The sequence below is a fragment of the Phyllobates terribilis genome, unplaced genomic scaffold (assembly GCF_046119375.1).
Source record: "Phyllobates terribilis strain yellow unplaced genomic scaffold, ASM4611937v1 Scaffold_3__8_contigs__length_932513732, whole genome shotgun sequence".
In the NCBI taxonomy this organism is placed as follows: domain Eukaryota; kingdom Metazoa; phylum Chordata; class Amphibia; order Anura; family Dendrobatidae; genus Phyllobates; species Phyllobates terribilis.
The window spans coordinates 269,620,514-269,647,793 of NW_027362763.1; the positions used below are offsets into that span (position 1 = coordinate 269,620,514).

The 27,280-nt window shown below is 44.9% G+C and overlaps 1 protein-coding gene across 1 annotated transcript; it reads right to left on the bottom strand.

Annotated features, from left to right (window-relative positions):
- Positions 1-3,048: 3,048 nt before the first annotated feature.
- On the bottom strand, positions 3,049-15,100 carry LOC141258523 (uncharacterized). The gene is made up of 3 exons (XM_073673508.1): positions 14,966-15,100; positions 14,454-14,799; positions 3,049-3,329 (listed from the first exon to the last, which is right to left on the bottom strand). The coding sequence occupies exons 1-3, from the start codon at positions 15,032-15,034 to the stop codon at positions 3,049-3,051; spliced, it is 696 nt and encodes a 231-aa protein (XP_073529609.1). The 5' UTR covers positions 15,035-15,100.
- Positions 15,101-27,280: the final 12,180 nt, after the last annotated feature.

A 27,280-nucleotide genomic window follows, 5' to 3' on the forward strand; every position in this document is an offset into this window, starting at 1 on the left:
GAAAGGGGAATATAGGGCTCCAGTAGGACTAAAATTAGAGGGCACACAGTACCACATAGTAGGTACAGTAAATGGGACACATACTGCAGCAGCATTGGGGTATTAGCAGGATAAGAAGTTTGTGCAGGTTGGGGATAGATAGGGACAGTGCTTGAAATGTGAGAAGTCATATGTGTCTTTGCAGCCGAGTCCTGGCTGGAAGAAGTTGCCATATTGGTCTGGAACAGATGGAAAAGTCGGAAAAAGTGAATGACTCCACCAGAAAGAACTTTAGCTGTAAATCACAATCTGTGACTGTACAGTAATTTCTTACATGGTCTGCAGCATTGGTATCTGCCACTATATGGTCACCATATGGCCGTAATATCAGTATTGGTCATTGTATAGAGATTTTTTTTTATAACAGCGCGGCCATCTGCCGAGGTTCTCCTACATCCAGTGTTAGGGTGCAACACCATAGTTGTAATCAGGGTTACCTGGTTGAGGGCCCACTTAGAAGTTTTGCCCCCCCTCCCCTCTGAGCCAAACCCCTAGCTACACCTCTGATCCAGCGAATAGATAATGTAATGATTAGACCCAGAGAGCCCCTTTAGTGCATTCTCCCCTCTGCAGTTATGCCATTCATGCTGATGTTAAGTCAGGTTTGGGCATGCTGGGGGTCAGAAGAGGGGGCCATTTGGTTTTCTGAGCTTAAATTTTACTGGATTGTTTTTTGGGATCCATGTCACTTTTGCAGTGCCTCTGAACTGCTAGGAACATGGACAACTTCTATTTTTCCATTGATAGGCGACAGATCTGAGTAGGGGTTTGTTTTTTGTGGGATGAGATTAAGTTTTTATCGGTAATATTTTTTTATTTGATTTTTATTCCAATTTTTGAGAAAGAGAATGAACAAATAAAAATAATCGCAAAAATGCAATGAGAAGATTGGTATCACCGAATTATGGTGTGGACACTTGCAAAAATCATGTTGATATATACAGTGCTGGCCAAAAGTATTGGCACCCCTGCAATTCTGTCAGATAATACTCAGTTTCTTCCTGAAAATGATTGCAATCACAAATTCTTTGGTATTATTATCTTCATTTAATTTGTCTTCAAAGAAAAAACACAAAAAGAATTGTCCTAAAGCCAAATTGGATATAATTCCACACCAAACCTAAAAAAGGGGGTGGACAAAAGTATTGGCACTGTTTGAAAAATCATGTGATGCTTCTCTAATTCGTGTAATTAACCGCACCTGTAACTTACCTGTGGCACCTAACAGGTGTTGGCAATAACTAAATCACACTTGCAGCCAGTTAACATAGATTAAAGTTGACTCAACCTCTGTCCTGTGTCCTTGTGTGTACCATATTGAACATGGAGAAAAGAAAGAAGACCAAAGAACTGTCTGAGGACTTGAGAAACCAAATTGTGAGGAAGCATGAGCAATCTCAAGGCTACAAGTCCATCTCCAAAGACCTGAATGTTCCTGTGTCTTCCGTGCGCAGTGTCATCAAGAAGTTTAAAGCCCATGGCACTGTGGCTAACCTCCCTAGATGTGGACGGAAAAGAAAAATTGACGAGAGATTTCAACTCAAGATTGTGCGGATGGTGGAAAAAGAACCTCGACTAACATCCAAACAAGTTCAAGCTGCCCTGCAGTCCGAGGGTACAACAGTGTCAACCCGTACTATCCGTCAGCGTCTGAATGAAAAGGGACTGTATGGAAGGATACCCAGGAAGATCCCACTTCTTACCCCGAGACATAAAAAAGTCAGGCTGGAGTTTGCCAAAACGTACATGAGAAAGTCTAAAACGTTTTGGAAGAATGTTCTCTGGTCAGATGAGACAAAAGTAGAGCTTTTTGGGAAAAAGCATCAACATAGAGTGTACAGGAAAAAAAAGAGGCATTCAAAGAAAAGAACATGGTCCCTACAGTCAAACATGGTGGAGGTTCCCTGATGTTTTGGGGTTGCTTTGCTGCCTCTGGCACTGGACTGCTTGACCGTGTGCATGGCATTATGAAGTCTGAAGACTACCAACAAATTTTGCAGCATAATGTAGGGCCCAGTGTGAGAAAGCTGGGTCTCCCTCAGAGGTCATGGGTCTTCCAGCAGGACAATGACCCAAAACACACTTCCAAAAGCACTCTAAAATGGTTTTAGAGAAAGCACTGGAGACTTCTAAGGTGGCCAGCAATGAGTCCAGACCTGAATCCCATAGAACACCTGTGGAGAGATCTCAAAATGGCAGTTTGGAGAAGGCACCCTTCAAATATCAGGGACCTGGAGCAGTTTGCCAAAGAAGAATGGTCTACAATTCCAGCAGAGCATTGTAAGATGGTTACCGGAAGTGGTTGTTCGCAGTTATTTTGGCTAAAGGTTGTGCAACCAAGTATTAGGCTGAGAGTGCCAATACTTTTGTCCGGCTCTTTTTTTGAGTTTTGTGTGAAATGATCAATGATTTGATTTTTGCTTCATTCTCTTTTGTGTTTTTTCCTTGCAAGCAAATTAAATGAAGAGAATAATACCAAAGAATTTGTGATTGCAATCATTTTCAGGAAGAAACTGAGTATTATCTGACAGAATTGCAGGGGTGCCAATACTTTTGTCCAGCACTGTATATGATATCTGTTTTCAGGGAAAGAGGTAGCAGTGTCAGAAGCAGGGACTGTGGCAGCGGCCACTGAAGATGCAGGCACAGAAGATATGTGGCAGCAGCCACTAAAGCTGTAGTCCCGTCTCCATCACTCCACCTGAAAGAGGAAGTCGTATACAGTATGTATAACCAATGTGATGTGAATACTAGGGGACACAAGACTGCAATTATAATGGTCCCAGTCTGGGAGGTAATATACTATTTGTTTATGCTGCAGAGTAGACATCTAGTAGTGGACAACCCCTTTAATTTTCTGTGTGGAACGGCTGGAAAATTGAACTTATCACTAGGTTTTTCTCTAAGATTACCTCTAATATCTTGGGCTCCCAGTAGGTTCTTATCAGATTATTAACAAGGTACTTACATAACAAGAAGAAATTGCACAAAGCAGACAACTCTTTAAGGCTATATGCAGACTGGGTTTTTAAGGCGGTCAAAAAGAAGAGTTTTTAGAGTGGAAACTGCTTCAGAAAACTTTTCTTCTTTGGAGATTAATGTTGAAGCTTTTTGTTTCCTCAAGTATTTTCTGACTTGGTTTTGAAGAGTTTTTAAAGCATTTTTGATTAACTTTTCTCTGAAGAATTTTTTGCAGCCTTTTGAGTTGGACAGTGCACAGTTTGGAGCAGATTCCATCGGAATCCATTTCAAAGAAGAGATGTGTACGATCACCACGCATTTTTCAAAACCTTAAGCAGAGAAAAAAAACTCTCAAAACACTAAACATATGAGCAAAGTGGTCTTACAATAGAAATGAACAGGAAAAGTCTTTCAAGCACTTCAAGTGATTATTTTAGTCATTTTGTCAGAGTGGACCCATTAGTTTGAGCTTCAGACTTCCTTTACCATTCATCTATACAAGTGTGAAACTATTCACACTTATATACAGTCCTCAATGAGTACACCCTGACAGATTTAGCAGAATACGTCTAATTTACTTTCAGAATCAAACTTTTCTGTATGATACCATACTACAAAATACTTCCACAAATGTGAGCCATTGATTGATTCGTTATTTTTCACACCCACAAAAGTAATTTTCCTAACAAATTCATTCAAGACCATGTTTCAAAAATGAGTACATCCCAATGAATTACTTAGGAGCAAAGCTAAAGTTTAAACTACAAAATTATAATTAACAAGAATTCAAGCACAGGTAAGTCTAATCACTCATTAGAAGAAAACCTCTTCCCATTTCATGCTGTCAGCAATGGCACCACATGGAGGAGAACTATCACAAGAGCTGAGAAAGAAAATAATTTCTTTAAACAAGAAAAGTGAAGACTGCAAGAAGATCAGCAAAGCTTTACTTATCAGTCAGAATATTGTAGCAAAAGTGATACAAAAATTTCACAAAGATAGAACTGCAACGAGAGACGTCCAGGCCGACCATAGAAATTAACACCTAAACAGGAGCGCCTTGTGATAAGAAGGGTTGAAGAAAATTGACATGCATGTTCAATGCGGTTATCTAAAGAAGTATAAAGCCAAACAAGGGTGAGTGTTTCCTGTGATGTAATATTTTTAAAATGGTGTCACTTTTTTGGGGTGTTTCTTTTATATAGCCCCTCAAAGTCACTTTAAATTTGCTGTGGTCCCTAAAAAATTGGTTTTGTTAAATGTGTTGGAAAAATGGAAAATTGCTGATAAACTTTTAACTTCCTAACAAAAAAAGTTATGTTTCAAAAATGATGCTAATGTAAAGTAGACATATGGGAAATGTTATTTATTAACTATTTTGTGCGGTATAACTACCTGATTTAAGGGCATAAACATTGTACATTGCAAAATTTTCAATATTTTCATAAATAAACGCAAATCATATCGACCAAAATTTACCACTAACATAAAGTACAACATGTCATGAAAAAAACAATCTCAGAATCACTGGGATACATTGAAGCGTTCCAGAGTTATTACCTCGTAAAGTGACTCATGTCAGATTTTCCAAATTAAGCTCGGTCATTAATGTACAAAGTGGCTCTGTCCTTAAGGGGTTAATCTATATTTCCAGTTGATGTTTTCAGCTCTTGTCGCTGACCCGGACCTTTGTAACCAATTTGCTGTGATCGCCTTCATCTATATGAGCTGCAGTATTTCCCGTGGAAAGGTTTTAGAAAGAGCTGACACCTTCTAATATCAAGGTCAAATGTAGCACAATGGAAGCTGTTGATACACGCAAGACTTGAGAAATTAAAATGTGAGCAGGAATTGGCATCTTTCAAAGGATGATTCGGAAACACTATTTTGAAGCTTCCGACAAATGTCAGCGATGTTGTAGAAATTGTTAGCCACTTAAAGACTTAACAGTAAGCCCGAATCTATTAATGTGAGGAGCTTGAATATTTTTTTTATTTTTTTCTTTAAAGACCTTTTTTTCTCGAGGACTTCATACAGCAAAACAACTAATGGTTTATTGTATAACACAAAATTAGTAGAGATGAGCAAATCAATTCGCAAGACTCTAATACAGCAACCATGTCACTGGTCCGCTGCCACCGATCGGAGCCTTTCAAGTCTCCTCCTGCCTGCTGTAATCCTTGTCATCTCTTCTGATTTGTATTCCCAGCACAAAATCATATTTGCTACATGCCACAACAATGATATTAGCAGGGCTCAAGTCAGGCGACTGTAGGAGGGTGGTGGGCTGAGAAGAAGCCGAGTCAAGAAGAGGTTAATCGAGTTGGAATTTTATGTTAAATGTGTCTTATTGATAAAAAGGTTTTGCTGTGTTTTATCCCTATTGCCGTTATTGTATGCCGGTTCTCCTATAGGCCCTGCCTAAGCCCGTCCCTGGGATGCGGCACGTCTGTCCTGAGGGGAACCATACAATAGGGATTTAGTTTACATTACATTACTTAGACATTAGATAGTTAAACTCAGGGGTTGCATCATTAGCTGTGAGGGGTTAGCTTTAGAAAACAATTTTCGGGTTGCATTCAGTTAGTTGAGGAGTTAGTCTGACAGAGCTGGCAGAGAGTCTACCAGGGTGTAGTCTATGATAAGAACATCCGAGTTCTGGGTCCACGACCCCAATAGAATGGGGCCAGTGCAGGTCTCAAACCACAGAGAGTGAAGTGTTGGAGGAAGACTGAATGCACAGGGAGACAGATTCCAACAGCAGGTACAGAAGTGGAGAAAGTGTTTTAATAGTGCAAGTTGTCAGAACAGAATGAGGACACGTTTGATACTCAATCTGGATGCCGGCACAGTCCTGGGCTTACAGCCCACCAGAGGTGCTCAGAAGCAGGCCTCTATATCCCTCATCGGGAGATTCTCAGCTGGGTCGCAGAGAAAATGGAAGATGTTGGGTCTCAGGACAGGAGGGGATGAACACTGGAAAGGCACATAACCAAGGGTACTTCACTAACAAGAGACCATGTCTTAATCTGTATGCTGCAGCCGTGTGTAGAACAATTGCACAGTAAAAGCGAGTTTGTTAATCCGGATCTAAGATCTCCTGTCTTGTTTGAAGTCGGTTCCGGTCCCATGGACTATGCAACAGTGAGTACAGAAAATCCTTCATCATATTACACACTCCACTCTCAGTCCTTTATAGAAGAGGGGACACAGGGCGAAGAGAACTCAGTTCCGGCCCACAGCGTGTTGATACCGGCCCTGTGCCTCCCCCTTCCCGACAACGGACCATTGGCTTGGCTGTTGGACTATGTAAGTTGCTTCAAATCCATTATTAGTATTTAGTTTTCAGTATAGTGCAAGATAACACTAAAAAATAGCACAAAATATGTGTAGTTTCATTTAAACCATAAGGAGAGGTAAATACAGTTTATTTTACATATTTTCCTAACAGTTTCAAGTATGTGTCAAAGTTTAAAACTTTAAATTTGCAGTCTAATGTGTTTTAAATATAAGCTTTAAACAGATAGAAAGATACGTTACTCGATTGGCCATTATTTACTGGTACATATGGCATTGTCAGATGTTTCTGACTCCAAGATTTGAGGCTGACAAGCCATAAGTCGAGATGGTTGAAGAGTCTGAGGTGAATAGCCAGGAGGGTACATCATAAACAGAGGGAAGAGACAAAGTCATAGTCGGGTATCGGTTTAAGGTCAAAATACCAGGAGGATAGTGGATCAGAGCACAGGGCTTAAACAGATGGATGGTCAGAACGAGGTCCAAGGTCAGGCAGCGATACATCAAGAAGCAAAATACAAGGCACACGCGGATATAAAATCTTTAATATCATTAAAGATGACGGTCACCAAAAAAGTCTTTTCGTTTAGCAGTAACCCCAGGATGACCACTCAAGACGGAATCATGAAACTTCTGTAACAGACGTAGTCTTAAGGCCCTGTCACACATAACGAGATCGCTAGCGAGATCGTTGATACGTCACGGGTTTTGTGACGCAATAGCGACATCGCTAGCGATCTCGTTACGTTTGACAGGTAGCAACGATCAGGCCCCTGCTGTGAGATCGTTGATCGTTACAAAGCTTCCTGGACCATTCCTGGGTCGTTGCACTCCCGCTGGGCAGTGTGCATCGCTGTATTTGACACCTAGCCAACGACCTCGTCAGCGATTCAGAGCAGAGACACGTAGGCGTGCATAAATTGGACTTTTCCGTGCCCCTCGTCCCCGATTGGTGGTCGCTACAGCGCTCTCATTTCCGGCCGCGCATAAAGAAGGCAACAGAATAGTGATTCCGTCCTTTGTTTCTGTCCTCGTGCTTGATTGCAGATCCTAGCAGAGTTCTCCGGGCTGTTGATTGCAGATCCTAGCAGAGTTCTCCGGGCTGTTAATATCCGTTCATTGGACTAGTGCTGATTTTTGCGGATCATTGTAGCGTTCTCCAGCTGTGACTCCGCTTTGAACAAATCAGGCATCTTTAGCGAGGTAGGTATTGTTTGAGGTCTCAAATACGTTTCCATTTTTAATCCATTTATCGCACATTTACCAATTATCTGCTATTTTTGCTCTTCAGGGAGGGAGGGCTTGGCTTCTATCTGTATATATATGCTTTTGTATGGACAGATATTTTAGGGGTCTCATGCACACGCACCCACACAGCACGTTTTCTGTCATGCTCACTAACATAATGGAACATGGTTTTCCATGATATTTTTTATGTACAGTTTCAATACTTGTGTTAATTGTTTTGTTGAAAGTGTTCTCATCTTTTCATGTTATGTTTGCAGTTTGCACATCATGGACGACGGGCAGTGTGCTATTGTGGTTGCTGCATTGCTGGTTGAGGAAGCTCGACGTCAAGATGAGGCACGAGAGCTACAGAGGCGTTCCAAACGAAAACGTCGCATGTGGACCAGAGAGTGGCTGCAGAAGAGGTCTGAATTGTCCCACATGCAACTTGTAAGAGAGCTTCAGGAGAAGAATCCTCATGATTTCCGCAACTATCTGAGGATGTCAGAGGAATCTTTTAAAGAGTTACTGGAACGAGTTACGCCACGTATTCAACGGAAGGATACAGCGATGCGTGCTGCCATTCCGGCAGATGAAAGATTGGCAGTCACACTGAGATTCCTGGCCACCGGACGCTCACTCCAAGACTTGCATTTTTCTGCAGCCATTTCAAGGCCCATGCTCAGTCTTCTAATCCCGGAGACATGTAATGCAATTTACCACAGTCTACGTAGTTACATACAGTTTCCCAACACGGAGGAGGAATGGAAAAAGATTGCCTCTGATTTTGAGCAGCTGTGGCAGTTCCCTAACTGTGGTGGGGCTTTGGACGGGAAACATGTCCGAATCACTCAGCCACCAAATAGCGGATCCTATTTTTATAATTATAAGGGCTATGTCAGAATCATCATGATCGCCCTTGTTAACACCAATTACGAATTTATAAATGTAGATGTTGGCATGAACGGCAGGGTTTCTGATGGTGGTGTTTTAGAGCACACACTTTTTGGAGAGCAATTGGACAACTGTGACCTACACTTGCCTCCCAACTCAGAGACTACAGGTAACCTTAATTTTGTTTTTGTCGGCGATGAAGCCTTCCCACTTCATCCCAATCTTATTAAACCGTTCCCCCAAAAAAGTCTTACCCAGGAAAGAAGAATTTTCAATTATCGTTTGTCAAGGGCACGTCGTGTTGTCGAAAATGCCTTCGGTATCATGGCCAACCGCTTCAGAGTTTTTCACACGCCAATTAACATGAAGCTTACATCAATAGACTCTGTTGTTTTGGCCTGTTGCACGCTTCACAACTTTCTTCGTCGACGTGATGCAATTACGTACTGTCCGCCTGGCTTCGTGGACTCTGTGGACCTAGCCAATGGGGAAATGGAGCTCGGAGAATGGCGTTCAAACGATCCTGCAATTGTAGGCCTTCAACCAGTGGGATATGGCAGAAACACCCATGATGCGAAGACCAGCCGCGACAGCTACTGCCAGTATTTTAACGGTCCTGGTGCTGTTACTTGGCAGCAGCAGAACTTATAGTTGGCAACTACTGACAATTATACACTACTTTCAGTTTTGTATTGATTTGTGTAATAAACTGTGTTTAACTTTGCAAAATCTTTGTTTCTCATTGTTTCAGTAGTAAGGGCCTGTATATACATACGTGTACTACTGCAGGGGCGTACACAGGAATCATGGGACCCCATAGCAGAAGTTATAATTGGGGACCCCCCACAAAAAAAAAAAAGTAAATAATTGTTGGGGACACAGAAGAGCAGATCTCACAACCTTCCAGCCTTTGCATAGCAACTTTCTTCCTTTCTGAACTCCTAGATTCCTCTTTCATAGCCCCATAAAATGTGATGCCAACAAAAGTGTCCCCCTTAACACAGTATGATACCCCGATGGTGAATTCCTCCTTTTTAGCCTCCACATGCACAGTGTAATGACCCTAATGTATCACATGAGCCATGTATGAGGAAGTTGGAGTCGTGGAGTCGGAGTCATGGAAATTGAGGAGTCGGTTTGGCTTGCTGACTCCACAGCCCTGTATACTAGGATGGGATAGCATATACATATGCATACATATACATAATGCACTCGCTGTGGTCCTCCACACAGTATAATGCAGCCCCCCATAAGGTAAAAGGCAGCCCCAGTCCTCCAGTATTATCAGTACTGACTGATTTACAAAAATATATAAATACATACTTACCACTCCTCATTCCCCGCTGCTTCAGTCTCTGCAGCCTGTCTCTCTCATCACGACAGCAGCTGGCAGCTCCACTGTCTGACACAGCGTGGTGCATCGTAGCAGCGTTGCCGCTGTTTGATTAACCGCCACCCACCGGCACTATACTCAGTAATGGCTGCGTGTAGTGTGCTGTGCGGCTGTGTCTTATAGTAATGACGCAGCAGGGCCGACACAAGCACAATTAAAGGCGTGGCCATGTCTGAACACAGTGGCAGTGGGCGGCGGCAATCAAACAGCGGAGCGTGGGGTACAGAATGGGGGAGACTGCTATGGGGTCCCCTGGCTCACGGGCCCCCTACGGCCACGGGCCCCATAGTAGTTATGTGGCCTGCCGCCAATGGCGGTATGCCATTGTTGTACTCATATGTATACAGATACATCCATATACACATACATATTCAGATACATAAAAATCTACACCCATATCCACACTTATATACAGATAACTAGATATACACACACATACTCACAGACACAAAAGTATGCATACCTATTTAAAAATATAGATACATATTTCCACTTAAAACCACCTAGACACCAGTGTTCCTGTGTGACCGTCAGACTGGAGACACTGCTGCGTTCTACAGATGGCGCATTATCAATACAGCATCTCCAGTCTGACAGAGATGCCAATAATTCAGGTCGCAGTACCGTCCTCTAATAAACTCGCAAGCGTGCTTATGGGCGACGTTGATGCGTCGTGGGCGTGGTTACCGACGTTGATGCGTCGTGGGCGTGTCTAACGACGTAGTTGCGGCCTATTTCATTAATAGCAATATGGCATCCAGGGTGAGAGCATCTCCTTGGGGCGATGCTGAGGTGCGCTACCTTGTGGAGCAGCTGGATGCACTGGATTATGAGTGCCATGTGCACTCTGAACGTCCAGTGCTCCATAAACGGGCGGTGCTGCAGAGGATCGGTCGGGGCCTGGTCCGGAGATTTGGGGTGCAGCGCTCTGCTACCCAAATCAGAAAGAAGCTGGCGAACCTGAAGTATAGGTCTGCCGACCGTATCGCCAGCATCCGGTCACAGACTTTGCCCCATCGTGGTGAGTGGTTTTAAAATACGTTAGCACAATATATGGCAGCACATTGGTTACAACTGCAATTACCTTAGGTATCTAATGTTATTTTTTTTCCAGCACTTGCAGCCCCAGAGCCCCCGCGGGAGTCACCTGCAGCCCCGGAGCCCCAGTCGCACTCATCCACAGGCTCGCCAGCATCACTCCGTGATATAGGTGCAGCTTCGTCTTACGGTAATGCTTTCACATAAAATACGGTCCATACAACTTGGAAAGTATAGGGCTGTCATGTACTATGAAGTGTTGTGTCTTTCCCTAGCCGGTGATGCCAGGGGATCCGGGTGGTCACTCAGCACGTCATTATCTGAGCAAACCGAAAACCGTAAGTGTTAAATAACAAACTTGTACCTGATAGGCTGTGTGCCCACGATGCGTTTTTTAAGGCATTTCTGCAGCGTTTTTGCAGCTGTGGAAACGCATTAAAAGCGCATGGTAGAAGGGCAGCAATGTTCCCCAATGATAATCCGTATGTGCTGTGCACATGCTGCGGAAATTTCCGCTGCAGATTATCATTGCAGAAAAAAACGAAGCACTACCAATTATTTTGCAGAAGGGTTTTTTTTTTGCGCTGCCATTGACTTGCATTATAAGGCGCCAATTCTGCAATACTGCATCTGTACTTGCGTAATTAGCGCGTTCTAATGTGCGGATGGTACCCGGGTGTGGTGCATCGTGGGCACATAGCCTTAATTTGATGAATGTACAGAATTATTGGACTTAAGTTTAACAATTACCTCCGTAGAAATCCCAACATTACACGATCTGCTGGCGTTACAGCGGAGACTAAGCGAAGAGATCCACCAGCTCGGAGTGATGCTGGCAAGATTTGTGGCAGCCCATGAGCGTCGCGGCAGCCAATAAAATTTTTTTTTTTATGTTGTTGATTTTTTTTGGTTTGTTATTATATTTTTTCTATTTTTATAAAAAAAAGTTAAAGTTTATATCCACTGTTGTCTACACTTTGTTACAAACAAACAAGATGTTTCATCACTCACACCCATTATATGTATGCATCTGTATAGATCAGAGGTCTCAAACACGCGTCCCGCGGGCCGCATGCGGACCCTCCGGCTGCTTCATGCGGCCCACAGGCACAGACCCCATAAGTATCGCGGCTCTTTCCAGCAGCCGCGGACATCAGCGCTGTAGTGCAGTGTATTGCAGCGCAGAGACCGGCTCTCTGCACAGCAACACCAGTGCCAGCCGCCGGCCTATCAGAGGCCAGCAGCTGACATCAGCTGACATCTGCGTCCCAGAACAGCGGCGTATGACGTCGCTGCCATGCGCAGATGTCAGCTGCTGGCCTCTGATAGGCCGGCGGCTGGCACTGGTGTTGCTGTGCAGAGAGCCGGTCTCTGCGCGGCAATACACTGCACTACAGCGCTGATGTCCGCGGCTGCTGGAAAGAGCCGCAATACTTACGGGGTCTGTGCCTGCGGGCTAATTTATGTTATCAGCTGATGTTGTGCGGGGGCAGGAAAGCCAACTCCGAATACTGTGTGCTGAGTTGTGTATCTAATCCTATCCTGTGTGATACTGCCTGAAGAGTTGTGTATCTAATCCTATCCTGTGTGATACTGTCTGCTGAGCTGTGTATCTAATCCTATTCTTTGTGATACTGTCTGCTGAGTTGTGTATCTAATCCTATCCTGTGTGATACTGCCTGAAGAGTTGTGTATCTAACCCTATCCTGTGTGATACTGCCTGACGAGTTGTGTATTTAATCCTATCCTGTGTGATACTGCCTGAAGAGTTGTGTATCTAATCCTATCCTGTGTGATATTGCCTGACGAGTTGTGTATCTAATCTTATCCTGTGTGATACTGCCTGACCAGTTGTGTGTCTAATCCTATCCTGTGTGATACTGTCTGCTGAGCTGTGTATCTAATCCTATTCTTTGTGATACTGTCTGCTGAGTTGTGTATCTAATCCTATCCTGTGTGATACTGCCTGAAGAGTTGTGTATCTAACCCTATCCTGTGTGATACTGCCTGACGAGTTGTGTATTTAATCCTATCCTGTGTGATACTGCCTGAAGAGTTGTGTATCTAATCCTATCCTGTGTGATACTGCCTGACGAGCAGTGCGGGGGCAGGAAAGCCGACTCCAAAGTCGGCTTTCACACCCTCCTGCTAATTGATGTTATCAGCTGAAATTGTGTTGGGGCAAGAAAGCCGTCTGAAGTCGGCTTTCATAGCCGCCTGCTAATTGATGTTATCAGCTGAAGTTGTGTGGGGGCAGGAAAGCCGTCTGAAGTCAGCTTTCATAGCCACCTGCTAATTGATGTTATCAGCTGAAGTTGTGTGGGGGCAGGAAAGCCGTCTGAAGTCGGCTTTCATAGCCGCCTGCTCATTGATGTTATCAGCTGAAGTTGTGTGGGGGCAGGAAAGCCTTCTGAAGTCGGCTTTCATAGCCGCCTGCTAATTGATGTTATCAGCTGAAGTTGTGTGGGGGCAGGAAAGCCGTCTGAAGTCGGCTTTCATAGCCGCCTGCTAATTGATGTTATCAGCTGAAGTTGTGTGGGGGCAGGAAAGCCGCCTGAAGTCGGCTTTCATAGCCGCCTGCTAATTGAGGTTATCAGCTGATGTTGTGTGGGGGCAGGAAAGCCGTCTGAAGTCGGCTTTCACAGATGCCAGCTAATTCAAGAAGAAGAGAGAAGAGGAAAGAATAGGAAAGAATAGGAACATAGTATGAAAAGTTGAAGGAAGACCTAACATGTTGATTCAGAGGAAGGCAAAAAAAACCCATGCTCCGTTTCGGGGAAAAAAATTCCTTCCTGACTCCACATACGGCAATCAGACTAGTTCCCTGGATCAACGCCCTATCAAGAATCTAGTATATACAACCTATAATCTGAGTCAGACTCATGGTGCATGGTATGGCAGATCATTGCCATACAGTGCACCATGACAATGACCCCAAAGACTAAAACAAGGGAAGTAGGAAGAGGAGGGGAAGAAGACCAGCTGTGAAGAAGACAAGAGGACACAGGGAGAAGACAGAAGACAGGTGATGAAGCCTGGAGCGGGAAGAGGAGAAGGGGAGGAGGTGATCACCAGCGGAGAACAGGGATGGGAATAGAGGGTCGGGAATGGAGGGGAGGGAACAGAGATTGGGAAGGGATCGGAGGGCAGGGGTGAGGGGTCCCACCCTCGGGAAGAGGTAAAGCAGAAAATAAGACAACAAAAAAACATTTTTATTTCAATCAGGGGGAGATCAGAGGGCAGGGGTAAAGTTAAAAAACAGGACAATAAAACATTTTTTTTATAAACAAACAAAAATGTGAACAATTTTAACAATTTAAATAAGTATTAAATTAACATTATTTACAAAATGATAACAAAAATTGAAATGAAACATCACTACAGTTCTTCATATCGATTGCCTGTATTTGTGTATCCATGCCTGGGGGAAACAAAAGAATCCGAACACATGGGATACTGAGGGGGGGGGGGGCAAGGCTTTGTGGATGCCGGATCCTCTGCACTGGTGTGCTGCGAAGTGGGCCTGGCATATGGGTCCAAGAATGTTTTTGAAAAGGGCCAGGGTCGATCAGAGTATGTACAGAAGAAGTTTCATTAAGTTCACCGGCTGCCGCTTTATTTAAAGTCTCAAACATGACCCTTTCTGCGTGCGCGCTCTGTCGGTCATCCAGCCTCTGTAGTCTCTCGCCAGCAAATGTTGCAAAGCTGTCCCGCTTGGCCTGGGTCTGCAGCAGTAGAATCTTGTTCGCCAGAGATATTAGATCTGGCGATGGCGGCAAGCTGGCCTTTCTTTTCCTTGATTTTCTTTGTCGCCGAGGCACAAGGTCTTCACTTGTAGAGGCCATAGGGTCTTCATTTGCCGATGCCATAGGTTCCTCATTCCTTGACAGCACACTCGCCTCCTCCATACCACGTTCCGTAGCCGGGATGTCGTCATCTTGCCGATGGTGCTGTGGGAACACAAAATTAAAGTTAAGATTTGATTACATCCAGCAGGTATGTTATGACCAGCATGGGTACACGTGCACTTAAAAACAAATATGAGGGGCGGCTAAACTATGGCATGTACATTGAAAGTATAAATGCTATTTACAGAGAAGCAAAGAAGGTACTTACATCTTCAACAGGGGAGTCAGTCCGGATGTCGGGGTCTTCTTCCGGGGTCGGCCGCATCGTACACGCCATTCGCCGAGGTAGCTCCTGGTCACGGGTGAAGGCAAGCAAGTCATAATACCATAATGTCGGCACATAAACCTCATCTGTGCCGGTTCCCGACTTCTTTGACTTCTCCACCCGGTTGAGTTCTTTCTTATATACGGTGCGTAGACCCTGGATCTTTCTCTTCACCAGCTCTTCATCCACCTTCTCGATGGGGCCATGCCTTTTAAAGAGGGCAATCAATTGCTGGTATGCCTCCCTCTTTTTCTCTCTATTTTTCTCTCTATTGCAGTAGTCAGTTGATTTTATTTGCCTAAGGCACGGCAGGGAGCGGTAGAGGTCAATCATTTCCCTCACAACTCTTCACTTTTGAAAGCCATCTGAAAAAGGATAGCATACAGTGAGCATACATGAAACATTTTAAAACATAGTAAAAAATACTGCACACCATTTGTTGACCCCCTTAAAAATGGCCTCCAATGCATAAGCAAATGTATACTTGTTGGGTGTGGCAAAAACCCACTAAAATAACTTACCGTGTAAAGAAAGCAATATAGCTGCCTGAAGAACCAAAAAATCGATTTTGAGTCACAGCTGAAGAAAATCCACAAACCAGAACGCTTGTCAGGAACAAAGCCCAGATGAATGGAATCACAGCTGTAGAACGCTACTAGGATCCAAAAATCAGGACGCTGACAAGGCTTCAACAAATCCCAGATGGACGAATCTTGCCCGGAGAACACTGCTACGATCCGAAAGCAGAGCGCAGATAGGAACAAAGGAACGGAATTGCTGCAAAAACCTGCCGCCAATCAGAATGCAGTAGCGTCCACTAATCGGAGATGAGGGGGCGCGGAAAAGTAATTTTATGCACGCCTTTGTGACACAGTACAGACCCTATCAAGGTGTGGATCGTTGAAATAGCTGCTGTGTGAAAGCGCCCCAACAACCAAGGAGATCGTTAGTTAGATCGCTGGGGCGGCCGAAATCGCTGGCAAGTTCTGCATGTTTGACGGCTCCCCAACGATCTCTCCAGCGATCTCAAAACCGTGACGTAGTAACGATCTCGCTAGCGATCTCGTTATGTGTGACAGGGCCTTTAGGTACACAGGCACAAATAATTTGGATCCTGCAGTAGCAGAAGTAGCCAATGACTGGACTTTAGGTATCTCCTCTTCCAACTCCGAGGTTACCATAGAAACCACAATACCCTGAGTAAGAATGGAGGACAGAGGTTCTGGAGGAGAAACTGAATTAAAACTTCATGATAATGTGTCAGCTTTCACATTCTTAGAACCCAGCCTCAATGTGATAGAGAAATTAAACAGAAAGAAAAACAAGGACCATCTGGTCTGTCTGGGGGTTAATCATCTTGCTGATTCAATGTAAGCTAAATTCTTATGATCAGTGACAACAGTAACTTGATGAACCACCCCCTCCAAAAATGCCTCCATTCCTCAAAGGCTAATTAAACAGCAAGTAACTCAAGATTCCCAACATCATCATCAGACGAGAATTTTTTAGGAAAAAAAGCACATGAACTCAGGCGGTTAGTTACGGCCCTTACCCCAACCTCCGAAGCATCCACCTCCACAATGAAAAGCTCTTGGAGATCTGATTGGATTAGAATGGGAGCAGACATGAAATACTCTTTTAATTTTTTAAAGGCCTTTATAGCATCCAGCGACCAAACCTTGAGATTCACCCCCTTATGTGTAAGGTCAGTAAGAGGTTTAGCAATCTGAGAAAAACCCTTGATAAATTTTCTATGATAGCTGGTGAATCTAAGAAAACATTGTAAAGCCTTAAAGTCACAAGGTCCATCTTAAACCTTTCTGCTGACCAGATAAACCCCAAGAATGAAATTTCCTGAACAGAAAAAAACACATTTCTCTAATTTAGCAAACATAGAGGTCTCCCTTAACCTTTGTAATACCACATGGACAAGTTCCTGGTGAGAGTCCAAATTGGGCGACAAAATTAGAATATCATCCAGGTAAATCACAACAAATCTTCTAATGCAATAAGAGAAAATATCATTCATAAAATTTTGAAAAACAGCAGACGTGTATGATTTGATGTGTATCAAATTGTAAGCCCCTCTAACATTAAGCTTAGAAAACAACTTAGCCACCAGAAGCTGATTATATAGGTCGGGGATGAGTGGAAATGTTTAAGTATATTTTTAACCGTGATTTTGTTTAATTCTCAGAAATTGAGGCAGGGAATGAGGCCGCCATCTTTCTTTTCTACAAAGAAAAATCCGGCAGCTACAGGGAAGGAGGAAGGAAGGATATGACCCTTACGTAAACAAACTTTCGTTAACATATTCTTTCCTGGCGGCCTCTTCAGGCCCAGACAAATTGTAAACGCAAGCTTTAGGTAATTTGGCATTAGGGACAAAAATAATATCACAATTATAAGGACAATGGGGAGGAGTATCTCCGCCTCTTTTTCCTAGAACACATCTCTAAAGTCCTTCAGGTACCCCGGCAGACCCTTCAGACTAGCAGACCATATTTGTACAGACTTTAGGCATTTCTTGTAACAATTGGGGCTCCATTTAACAATTTCCTTCTGATACCAATCAATAACAGGAATGTGAATATGCAGCCATGCAGCCATGGAAGGCCCAGTACCAACCCAGCAGTTAAATTATCCAAAACAAAACAAGAAATGGATTCAGAATGGAGTGCTCCCATGTGGTGTGTGAAATCCACCCTTACCCTCTTGACCAGATTCCTGGCTAATGGTGTCTTGTCAATGGTGAAGATTTGAGTGGGTCTTTATAAATTAACCGTCCCTAATCCTAACTTTAGTACCAGTCCCGAATCAATAAAGTTAGCAGCAGACCCACAGTCAATGAATGCCAATGCTGATAACACCTGGTCCTTTGTAACGGGTCTGGGAGGCGGAACCTCTGAGCAACTAACAAGGGGGCGGTCCTTGTAAGGAAGCGGGTGGCTCCCAGGGAAGACGGGCAGGTAAACACGGCAAGTGACAGGGACAGTCTCTGGGTAGAAGGGCAGGTAGTCACGGCAAGTGACAGGGACAGTCTCTGGGTAGAAGGGCAGGTAGTCACGGCAAGTGACAGGGACAGTCTCTGGGTAGAAGGACTGGTACTCACGGCAAGTGACAGGGACAGTCTCTGGACAGGCAGGTGGTCACGGCTAGTGACGGCAGAGCCTCCAGGTAGGCTAGCAGGCAGGTAGCAGGTGAGCGCTCCTAGGTGAGCAGGCGAGAGTCTCTGGACAGGCAGGTGGTCACGGCAAGTGACGGCGGAGCCTCCAGGTAGGCTAGCAGGCAGGTAGCGGATGAGCGCTCCCAGGTGAGCAGACAAGAGTCTCTGTATAGGCAGGTGGTCACGGCAAGTGACAGCGGAGCCTCCAGGTAGGCTAGCAGGCAGGTAGCAGATGAGCACTCCCAGGTGAGCAGACAAGAGTCTCTGGACAGGCAGGTGGTCACGGCAAGTGACGGCGGAGCCTCCAGGTAGGCTAGCAGGCAGGTAGCAGATGAGCGCTCCCAGGTGAGCGGGCAGGCTGGTCCATAGACAGACTGACAGGTGTCGGAAGGCAGACCGTCGGACCGCAGGCTTGCAAGCAGGTAAACGGATATCTGGCAGGTATCAAGCAGGAATCTGGAAGGTGGCTGGCAGGTAACAGGCAGGAATCTGGCAGGTGACTGGCAGGTAACAGGCAGGAATCTGGCAGGTGACTGGCAGGTAACTGGAAACGGGACCTGAGGGCTGAAGCAGAGTGAAGGCTTTGCAACAACATTGCTCGGGCACCTCCATTTTGGAGGAGGTGCCTTATATATGGTGAAGTCTTCCGGCCATTGGCCGGGGACTCCTTAGGACGGCGCGCGCGGCCCCTTTAAGAGAGGGGGAGCGCGCGCGCGAGCGCCCTAAGCACCGTGGCCGGGAAGCAGCGCGCGCTGCAGCAGAGCGGGAGGAAGACGCCGGGCACAAAGCAGAGAGGTGAGGGGAACAGCATCCCTGCCTAGCAGGAGGCAGGGACGCCGACGCTACAGTACCCCCCCCTTTAGGCCCCCCCCTTTTTTAGGCCAGAGAGAAATTTATCAAGGATGAGAGGGGCATGGATGTTCTCCGGGGGCTCCCACGTTCTATCCTCAGGACCAAACCCCTTCCAATCTACCAGAAAAAAGGTTTTTCCTCTTACCCTTTTGGTGGCCAGAATGTTCTCTACCTCAAACTCGTTCTCAGCGGAAACCGGAGCAGGAGGCGTACCTGTAGACTTGGAAAAAGAGTTAAGTACCACGGGTTTGAGGAGAGATACATGGAAGGAGTTAGGGATCCGTAAGTTGGCCGGGAGTTTTAATTTATAGGCCACCGGGTTGATCTGTTTGATAACTTTCAGTGGGCCGATGAACCGAGGCCCTAACTTGTAGGAGGGAATCTTGAGCCGGACATATTTGGACGAGAGCCAGACTTTATCTCCAGGACGGAATTGTGGAGGATCCAGGCGTTTCTTGTCAGCGTGTTTTTTCATCCGTTCGGACGACTGAAGGAGTGCGGATCGGGTACTCTCCCAAATGGAGGAGAATTCGCGAACGAGAGATTCCGCAGCCGGATTGTCCACCGAGGTGGAGACGGGAAATGGGATCCGAGGATGCTGACCGAAGACTACAAAAAACGGGGATTTGGAGGAAGATTCGCTCTCGTGATTATTGTAAGAGAACTCGGCCCATGGTAGGAGATCCACCCAGTCCGAATGGTGGGCATTAACGAAGTGCCGGAGGTAACTGGTCAGGATCTGATTGATCCGCTCCACTTGACCATTGGACTGTGGATGGTAAGCGGAGAAGTCCAGAGTGACGTCAAGCAACTTACATGTGGCTCTCCAGAAGCGTGAGGTGACCTGAACCCCACGATCTGACACGATGTGGAGGGGCAGGCCATGGAGACGGAAGATGTGGCGGATAAAGTCTTTAGCCAGTTCGGGTGCAGACGGGAGACCCGGCAGGGGAATGAAGTGCGCCATCTTGGAGAAGCGATCAGCGACCACCCAAATGACCGTACAACCGGCAGAGACAGGAAGATCCGTTATAAAGTCCATAGCAATATGCTGCCATGGGGCAGCAGGTACTGGAAGAGGAAGAAGGCGACCGGCTGGCAGGTGTCTCGGAACTTTGTTGTGGGCGCAGGACACACAGGCAGAAACAAAGTCTATTACATCCTTGTGCAGGGTAGGCCACCAGTAATGCCGGGTAATGAGCTGGAGGGTCTTTTTCTGACCGGCGTGGCCAGCTAGCTTAGACGAGTGACCCCAGTGTAGGACCTTCTTCCGATCAGGTACAGTTACAAACGTCTTACTGGGAGGGAGATGATTTAGATTCACGGGAGCCACTTGCATTACTCTGGCGGGATCAATGATGTGCTTAGGTTCCTCCTCTAGATCAGATACCAGGAAGGATCGGGACAAGGCGTCAGCTTTGATGTTTTTGTCTGCCGGGCAAAAATGAAGAACAAAATCAAAGCGGGCAAAAAACAAGGACCACCGGGCTTGGCGCGGGTTAAGTCTCTGGGCGCTCTGAAGGTAAGCCAAGTTCTTGTGGTCCGTGTAAATTATTACCGGGTGAAGAGCCCCCTCGAGCAGGTAACGCCACTCCTCCAGTGCCAGCTTAATGGCTAACAATTCACGGTCTCCAATAGAATAGTTGCGCTCAGAAGAGGAGAAGAGTTTGGAGAAAAAACCGCAGGTTACCATTTTTCCGGAAGATGACTTTTGGGTAAGTACCGCCCCGGCTCCGGAGGAGGAAGCGTCAACTTCTAGGAAGAATTGTTTGTTGCCGTCCGGACGATGCAGCACCGGGGCGGAGGAGAAGGCCTGTTTTAAGGAAAGAAAGGCCTCCTCAGCTTCGGGCGGCCATCTTCTGGGATTAGTACCCTTACGGGTGAGCGCAGAGATAGGGGCAGTCCGGGAAGAGAAGTGCGGTATGAAGAGGTGGTAATAGTTGGCGAAGCCCAGGAACCGCTGAATAGCCTTCAACCCCTCTGGTCGGGGCCACTTCTGGATGGCAGACTGTTTCTCAGGATCCATTTGTAGGCCGGTCTGAGAGATTATGTAGCCCAGAAATGGAAGAGAGGTCTGCTCAAAGATGCACTTCTCATATTTAGCGTAGAGGTGGTTCTGCCTGAGCCTGAGCAGGACCTGACGAACATCCCTCCGGTGAGTAGGAAGGTCCGGAGAGAAGACCAAGATGTCGTCCAGGTACACCACCACGCAGGAGTAGAGAAGGTCACGGAAGATGTCATTGATCAACTCTTGAAAGACGACAGGAGCGTTACAGAGACCGAAGGGCATTACAAGGTACTCATAGTGGCCGTCCCGGGTGTTGAATGCCGTCTTCCACTCATCCCCCTGACGGATACGGACCAGGTTATACGCCCCACGGAGATCCAGTTTGGTGAAGATTCTAGCCCCCCTCAGGCGGTCAAATAATTCAGGAATGAGCGGGAGGGGGTATTTATTCTTCACTGTAATCTGGTTAAGGCCTCTATAATCTATACATGGACGGAGTGAGCCGTCCTTCTTTTTGACGAAGAAGAAGCCTGCTCCCGCCGGGGAGGTAGATTTCCGGATAAATCCCCGGGCCAGATTCTCCTCAATATATTCTGACATGGACTGGGTCTCCGCTGCGGACAAAGGGTAGATACGCCCACGGGGAGGAGTAGAGCCGGGTATCAGGTCGATTGGACAATCGTATGGTCTATGAGGGGGTAATGTCTCTGCTTCTTTTTTATTGAAGACATCCGCATAAGACCAATAGGGAACCGGTAGACCGGGTAGACTGACTGGGGTAGGAGAAGGACGAGCAGGATGAACGGGAACTAGACAAGTCCTATGGCAGTCCTGTCCCCAGCGAAGGACTTCTCCGGTCTGCCAGTCAAGCACGGGTGCATGTTTCTGGAGCCAAGGTAGGCCTAACAAGAGTGCGTGAGAGAGTCCAGGCAGAACATGAAAGGAGATGCTCTCAGAATGCTGCATTCCCACCTGCAGAGTTAAGGATTCGGTGATGCAGGATTTGGGAATGTTTAGCTTGCAAAAAAGAAGACTGAGAGGAGACTTAATAGCTGTCTACAAATATGTCAAGGGCTGTCACATTGTAGAAGGATCATCTTTATTCTCATTTGCACAAGGAAAGACTAGAAGCAATGGGATGAAACTAAATGGGAGGAGACACAGATTAGATATTAGAAAAAACTTTTTGACAGTTAGGGTGATCAATGAGTGGAACAGGCTGCCACGAGAGGTGGTGAGTTCCCCTTCAATGGACGTCTTCAAACAGAGGCTGGACAGACATCTGTCTGAGATGATTTTGTGAATCCTGCTTTGAGCAGGGGGTTGGACCAGATGCACCGTGGCCGGGAAGCAGCACGCGCTGCAGCAGAGCGGGAGGAAGACGCCGCGGGCACAGAGCGGAGAGGTGAGGGGAACAGCGTCCCTGCCTAGCAGGAGGCAGGGACGCCGACGCTACATCCTTGAAGGATAACACTGTATTCATCAGTACTTTATCAGAGGAAGAAAAAGGTAACAGAGAGTCTGGGTGATCTATTTGACCGTCATCCAGACTCAGATGTTCTCCCAACGGTTAGGTTGCCTGAGGATGGTAAATGGACCTACTCCGGGGAAGTATAACGGGCAGCCTGCTGTTCCCAACATCTCTCACGGATTCTGCTGCCCATTCAAATAACCTGGGTCATGGACTCTGCCAGAGAACAAGGGATGTCATGAAGTCATAGAAAAACCTTTATGAAACTGGCACCTGAGAGCTGCATCATTCCACAGAACTTCAGTGGACCACTGCCGAAGCGCAATGCGACCCCCCCCTGTGCCAGGTTCATGATCTTTGCCTCGGCAACCTGGATTCTGTTCTTCATAGATCAGACCTAAACCATCAAAAAAGGTGTTCACAGAAGACCGTTCTGGGGCAAAGGAAAATGTCCAGGTCTGAGGACCCCCTCGCACTAGGGACATGATTATTCCCATCCGCTGGAACTCATCCCCTGACGACTGGGGATGCAGGATGAAAAATAACCTACAGCTTAACCCTGAAAACCATAAACTGATTTTTCTCTCTCAAAAATATATCAGGAATATATATATCATATGTATATTCATATATATATTCAGAATCCCTACGAAAACTTCAATGGTGATTGAAGAACAACAAAGCGGATTTCTTCACTAAAGGTATCAATGTAATCTGTATTACAGCGGCATTACAGACATGTCTTTACTTTTCATAACAAAATCGTGCTGACAGGTTCTCTTTAACCCCTTCCCGACATCTGCTGTACATTTACAACGCAAATCAGAAGCAGGTTTATGCAGCGGGTAGGTGATGGCTGTGTGTTGCAGCCAATACCTGCATATAAAAATCTCTGGTGGAGCATTTAACCTGTTAAATGTCACTGTCAAACTCTGACATTGGCATTTTTTTAGTCTGCGTCCATCGCCTTAAGTGTCTCATTGCTTAAGTGTGAAAAATAAGAATTACACCAGAATTTAATATGATGCATACAGACTGTACCTTGTCATCTGCCACCATCGCACTCTAATCAGCATCTCTGTTTATCCATTCCTCCTACAGGTATGTCACCCAGCTTTCCCTGTGCTGTGCTCTCCCCTTCCTCTGCTGACTGTAATCTCTTGGTATGTCACCTAGCTTTCCCTGTGCTGTGATCTCCCCTACCTCTACTGGCTGTACTCTCTTGGCTCTCACCTACCATGGAAACCTTCAAAAGTAATCTGAAGACCTACCTCTTCCAACAAGCCTACAACCTGCAGTAACCACCACTTCACCTTACCGGTTCACGACCAGCTCTACCCTCACCTACTGTATCCTCACCCATCACTTGTAGACTGTGAGCCCTCGCGGGCAGGGTCCTCTCTCCACATGTATCAGTCGGTGTCACGTTTTTGTTCAAGATTATTGTAATTGTTTTTGCTATGTATACCCCTTTTTCACATGTAAAATGCCATGGAATAAATGGCGCTATAATAATATAAAATAATAATAATTTAACATGTGCCGGCATGGGGGTGCGTCATTCAATGCGACCATCGGCAGATGGTTGCTCTGACAGCAGGGGTTCTGTTGAAGACCCCCATGCTTGTAATTGCGGACTTTCTTTGAAACCCAGCCTGTGACTGGGCCTCAAAAGAGGTCGTGATTTCTGCTATACACAGCGATGCTGTTGCATTGCTGTATATAGCACAATCAATCAGACTATCGCAGCTTCAAGTCCCTTAAGAAGACTATTAAGAACAATGAAAAGAAAAAACATTTTTTTTTTAAAAAATGAAAACAACATAATCAGCCTCCTTTTTCCCTATTAAAAATAAAAATTCAAGAACACCAAAATTAAATTTTTTTGGTGTAACAAATGCTGTAATAAGCGATCAAAACGTTAGGAAAAAAATATCAATAACAACATTGTCTCACCCCACAAAAAATAAGCCATCACACAGCTGCACTGAAAAAAAAAAAAAAATGTTACGCTGAAAATGGCGACACAAACCAAAAACTTTTTTTGCAAACTTCTGATTTTCTTCCCATCACTAAACTAATAAAAAAACTGGATATTTTTGGTATGGCCATAATCGTAATGATAAGAAGAATCATATTGCAAGATCATTTTTCCACAAAATGTACACTGTAAAAACAATTTCCAAAAAACAGTCAAAATTGAGTTTTTTTCACAATTTCTCCCCAATTTTTTTCCCGTTTTCCAGTACACTAGATGGTAAAATGAATGATGTCATTCAAAATACAACTCATCTCGCAAAAAAAGCCCTCATTTATCTATGTGGACAGAAATATAAGAAAGTAAAGGCTCTGAGAAGAAGGGGAATAAAAAAACAAAAACGCAAAAAAGGAAATTGGCCATGTCGTGAAGGGGTAAAGGAGTGTAGAATTATATTAGGAAATAGCATACACAGCAATTCCCCAATATAAGACTAAGTCCAAGTCTCATGTGCAGATGTGCTAACTCAAGTCTCCATATGTATAGTCATTACTATTATTGCAGATAAAATGCTAAATTGTTTGTATTCATTGATACATACTGCAAAGGTAAATGTGTTAACAAATGTGCCTATCACCTCTAGTAGTTTAAACTTTCCAATTTTTCCTGGAAGTAGAGGAACATGGAGCTTTCATTACAAGTGATGAATATTTGAAATTCCTATTTTTAAATACATTAATGTGCATTCAAGTGTATTATTCATTATTTGTCACTCAGTAGACATTGATTGCAAATAAACCATTTTCATTATCTGCCAGCCGTAGGTAGTGCAAGTTTCAGGTTCACTGTGATGACTAAAGGCCTTGTGATGGCAGCCATACTAATAATGTTTCCAATAGTTTGTCATTTCTATACTCGCCATATAAATAATTTAATAAAGAGAAATGATTTAAAGTTTAGCACAAGTTTAACTATTACAGACCTGTACCCACCAGGAACATTACACAATTGTAAACCATACAGACAGGTACTCGATAGCAGAAAAATCCGGCTTCAAAGATATTCTAAAATCGTAGACTTTATTAGGCACGTATAAAAATGTATATAATAGCATATAGGTCACTATCACATGAGGGTGTATAGCTGGGCAGATGCGTTTCAGACAGCTAAGTCTTTAGTCATTGCATATGGGGTAGTGGCGTAGCCACCTATATGCTAATATATACATTTTTATATGTACCGAATAAAGTCTCAGATTTTAGAAGATCTTTGAAGCCAGATTTTTCTGCTGTCGATTTATGTTCTTGCTGCACTACTGGTCTCTGTGCTCTGGACTTCAGAGTGGGTGAGCTGACTTTTTTCTTCTTTTGCTTACAGACAGATACTAACTGCTGCTATTGAGCCGGTGTGTGAATCTGCTACTGGCGCGGGGTGTGGATCTTTTACTGGCGCTGCTTACGGTCATGGCTCTTCCTATCAGCTCAGGCCACCAATCTTTCTCTCAGCTCAGGCCTTCTCTGGCATCTCATCACTACCGGACTCTTCTGTGGCGATGGTGGCTGTAAGCCCACCTAGCAGCCACAACATAACCTGTCCTGGTCCTGGTTCTGGCGCCAACTTCCTCTTCTCAGCCCAGCCAGGCCTTTTATAATTAGTCACTGCGACACAGATGTCACCTGACCTGGATGTCGTCTTTAAACTCTTCCTCTCAGAAAATAGAATCCCCCTATTCAGTTCCTACTACTGTAATTCTTCCTTTACTTTCACTTTTGCATTTGACCGGCAGATGGCAATGTTTGCTTTCAGTTACTCAGCTAGGCCTCAACTATACTCATCTCTCTATGGTGTCAAGTGAGTTAAAATTGCTAAAAGTTGTATTTGTGTGATTACAGTATTTGCATACAGTACAGACCAAAAGTTTGGACACACCTTCTCATTTAAAGATTTTTCTGTATTTTCATGACTATGAAAATTGTACATTCACACTGAAGGCATCAAAACTATGAATTAACACATGTGGAATTATATACTTAACAAAAAAGTATGAAACAACTGAAATTATGTCTTATATTCTAGGTTCTTCAAAGTAGCCACCTTTTGCTTTGATGACTGCTTTGCACACTCTTGGCATTCTCTTGATGAGCTTCAAGTGGTAGTCACCGGAAATGGTTTTCACTTCACAGGTGTGCCCTGTCAGGTTTAATAAGTGGGATTTCTTGCCTTATAAATGGAGTTGGGACCATCAGTTATGTTGTGCAGAAGTCAGGTGGATACACAGCTAATAGTCCTACTGAATAGACTATTAGAATTTGTATTATGGCAAGAAAAAAGCAGCTAAGTAAAGAAAAACGAGTGGCCATCATTACTTTAAGAAATGAAGGTCAGTCAGTGCGAAAAATTGGGAAAACTTTGAAAGTGTCCCCAAGTGCAGTTCCAAAAACCATCAATCGCTACAAAGAAACTGGCTCACATGAGGACCGCCCCAGGAAAGGAAGACCAAGAGTCACTTCTGCTTCTGAGGATAAGTTTATCCGAGTCACCAGCCTCAGAAATCGCAGGTTAACAGCAGCTCAGATTAGAGACCAGGTCAATGCCACACAGAATTCTAGCTGCAGACACATCTCTTCAACAACTGTTAAGAGGAGACTTTGTGCAGCAGGCCTTCATGGTAAAATAGCTGCTAGGAAACCACTGCTAAGGACAGGCAACAAGCAGAAGAGACTTGTTTGGGCTAAAGAACACAAGGAATGGACATTAGACCAGTGGAAATCTGTGCTTTGGTC

Excerpts from the sequence above, each read along its gene's own strand:
- LOC141258523 (XM_073673508.1), bottom strand. The coding sequence starts at position 15,034 with ATGGCGTGTACGATGCGGCCGACCCCGGAAGAAGACCCCGACATCCGG. Across the intron at positions 14,800-14,965 it reads CTGACTCCCCTGTTGAAGAT|CACCATCGGCAAGATGACGA; the intron begins GTAAGTACCTTC and ends GTGTTCCCACAG. Across the intron at positions 3,330-14,453 it reads TTTAAATAAAGCGGCAGCCG|GTTTTGAAAAATGCGTGGTG; the intron begins GTGAACTTAATG and ends TCTCTGCTTAAG.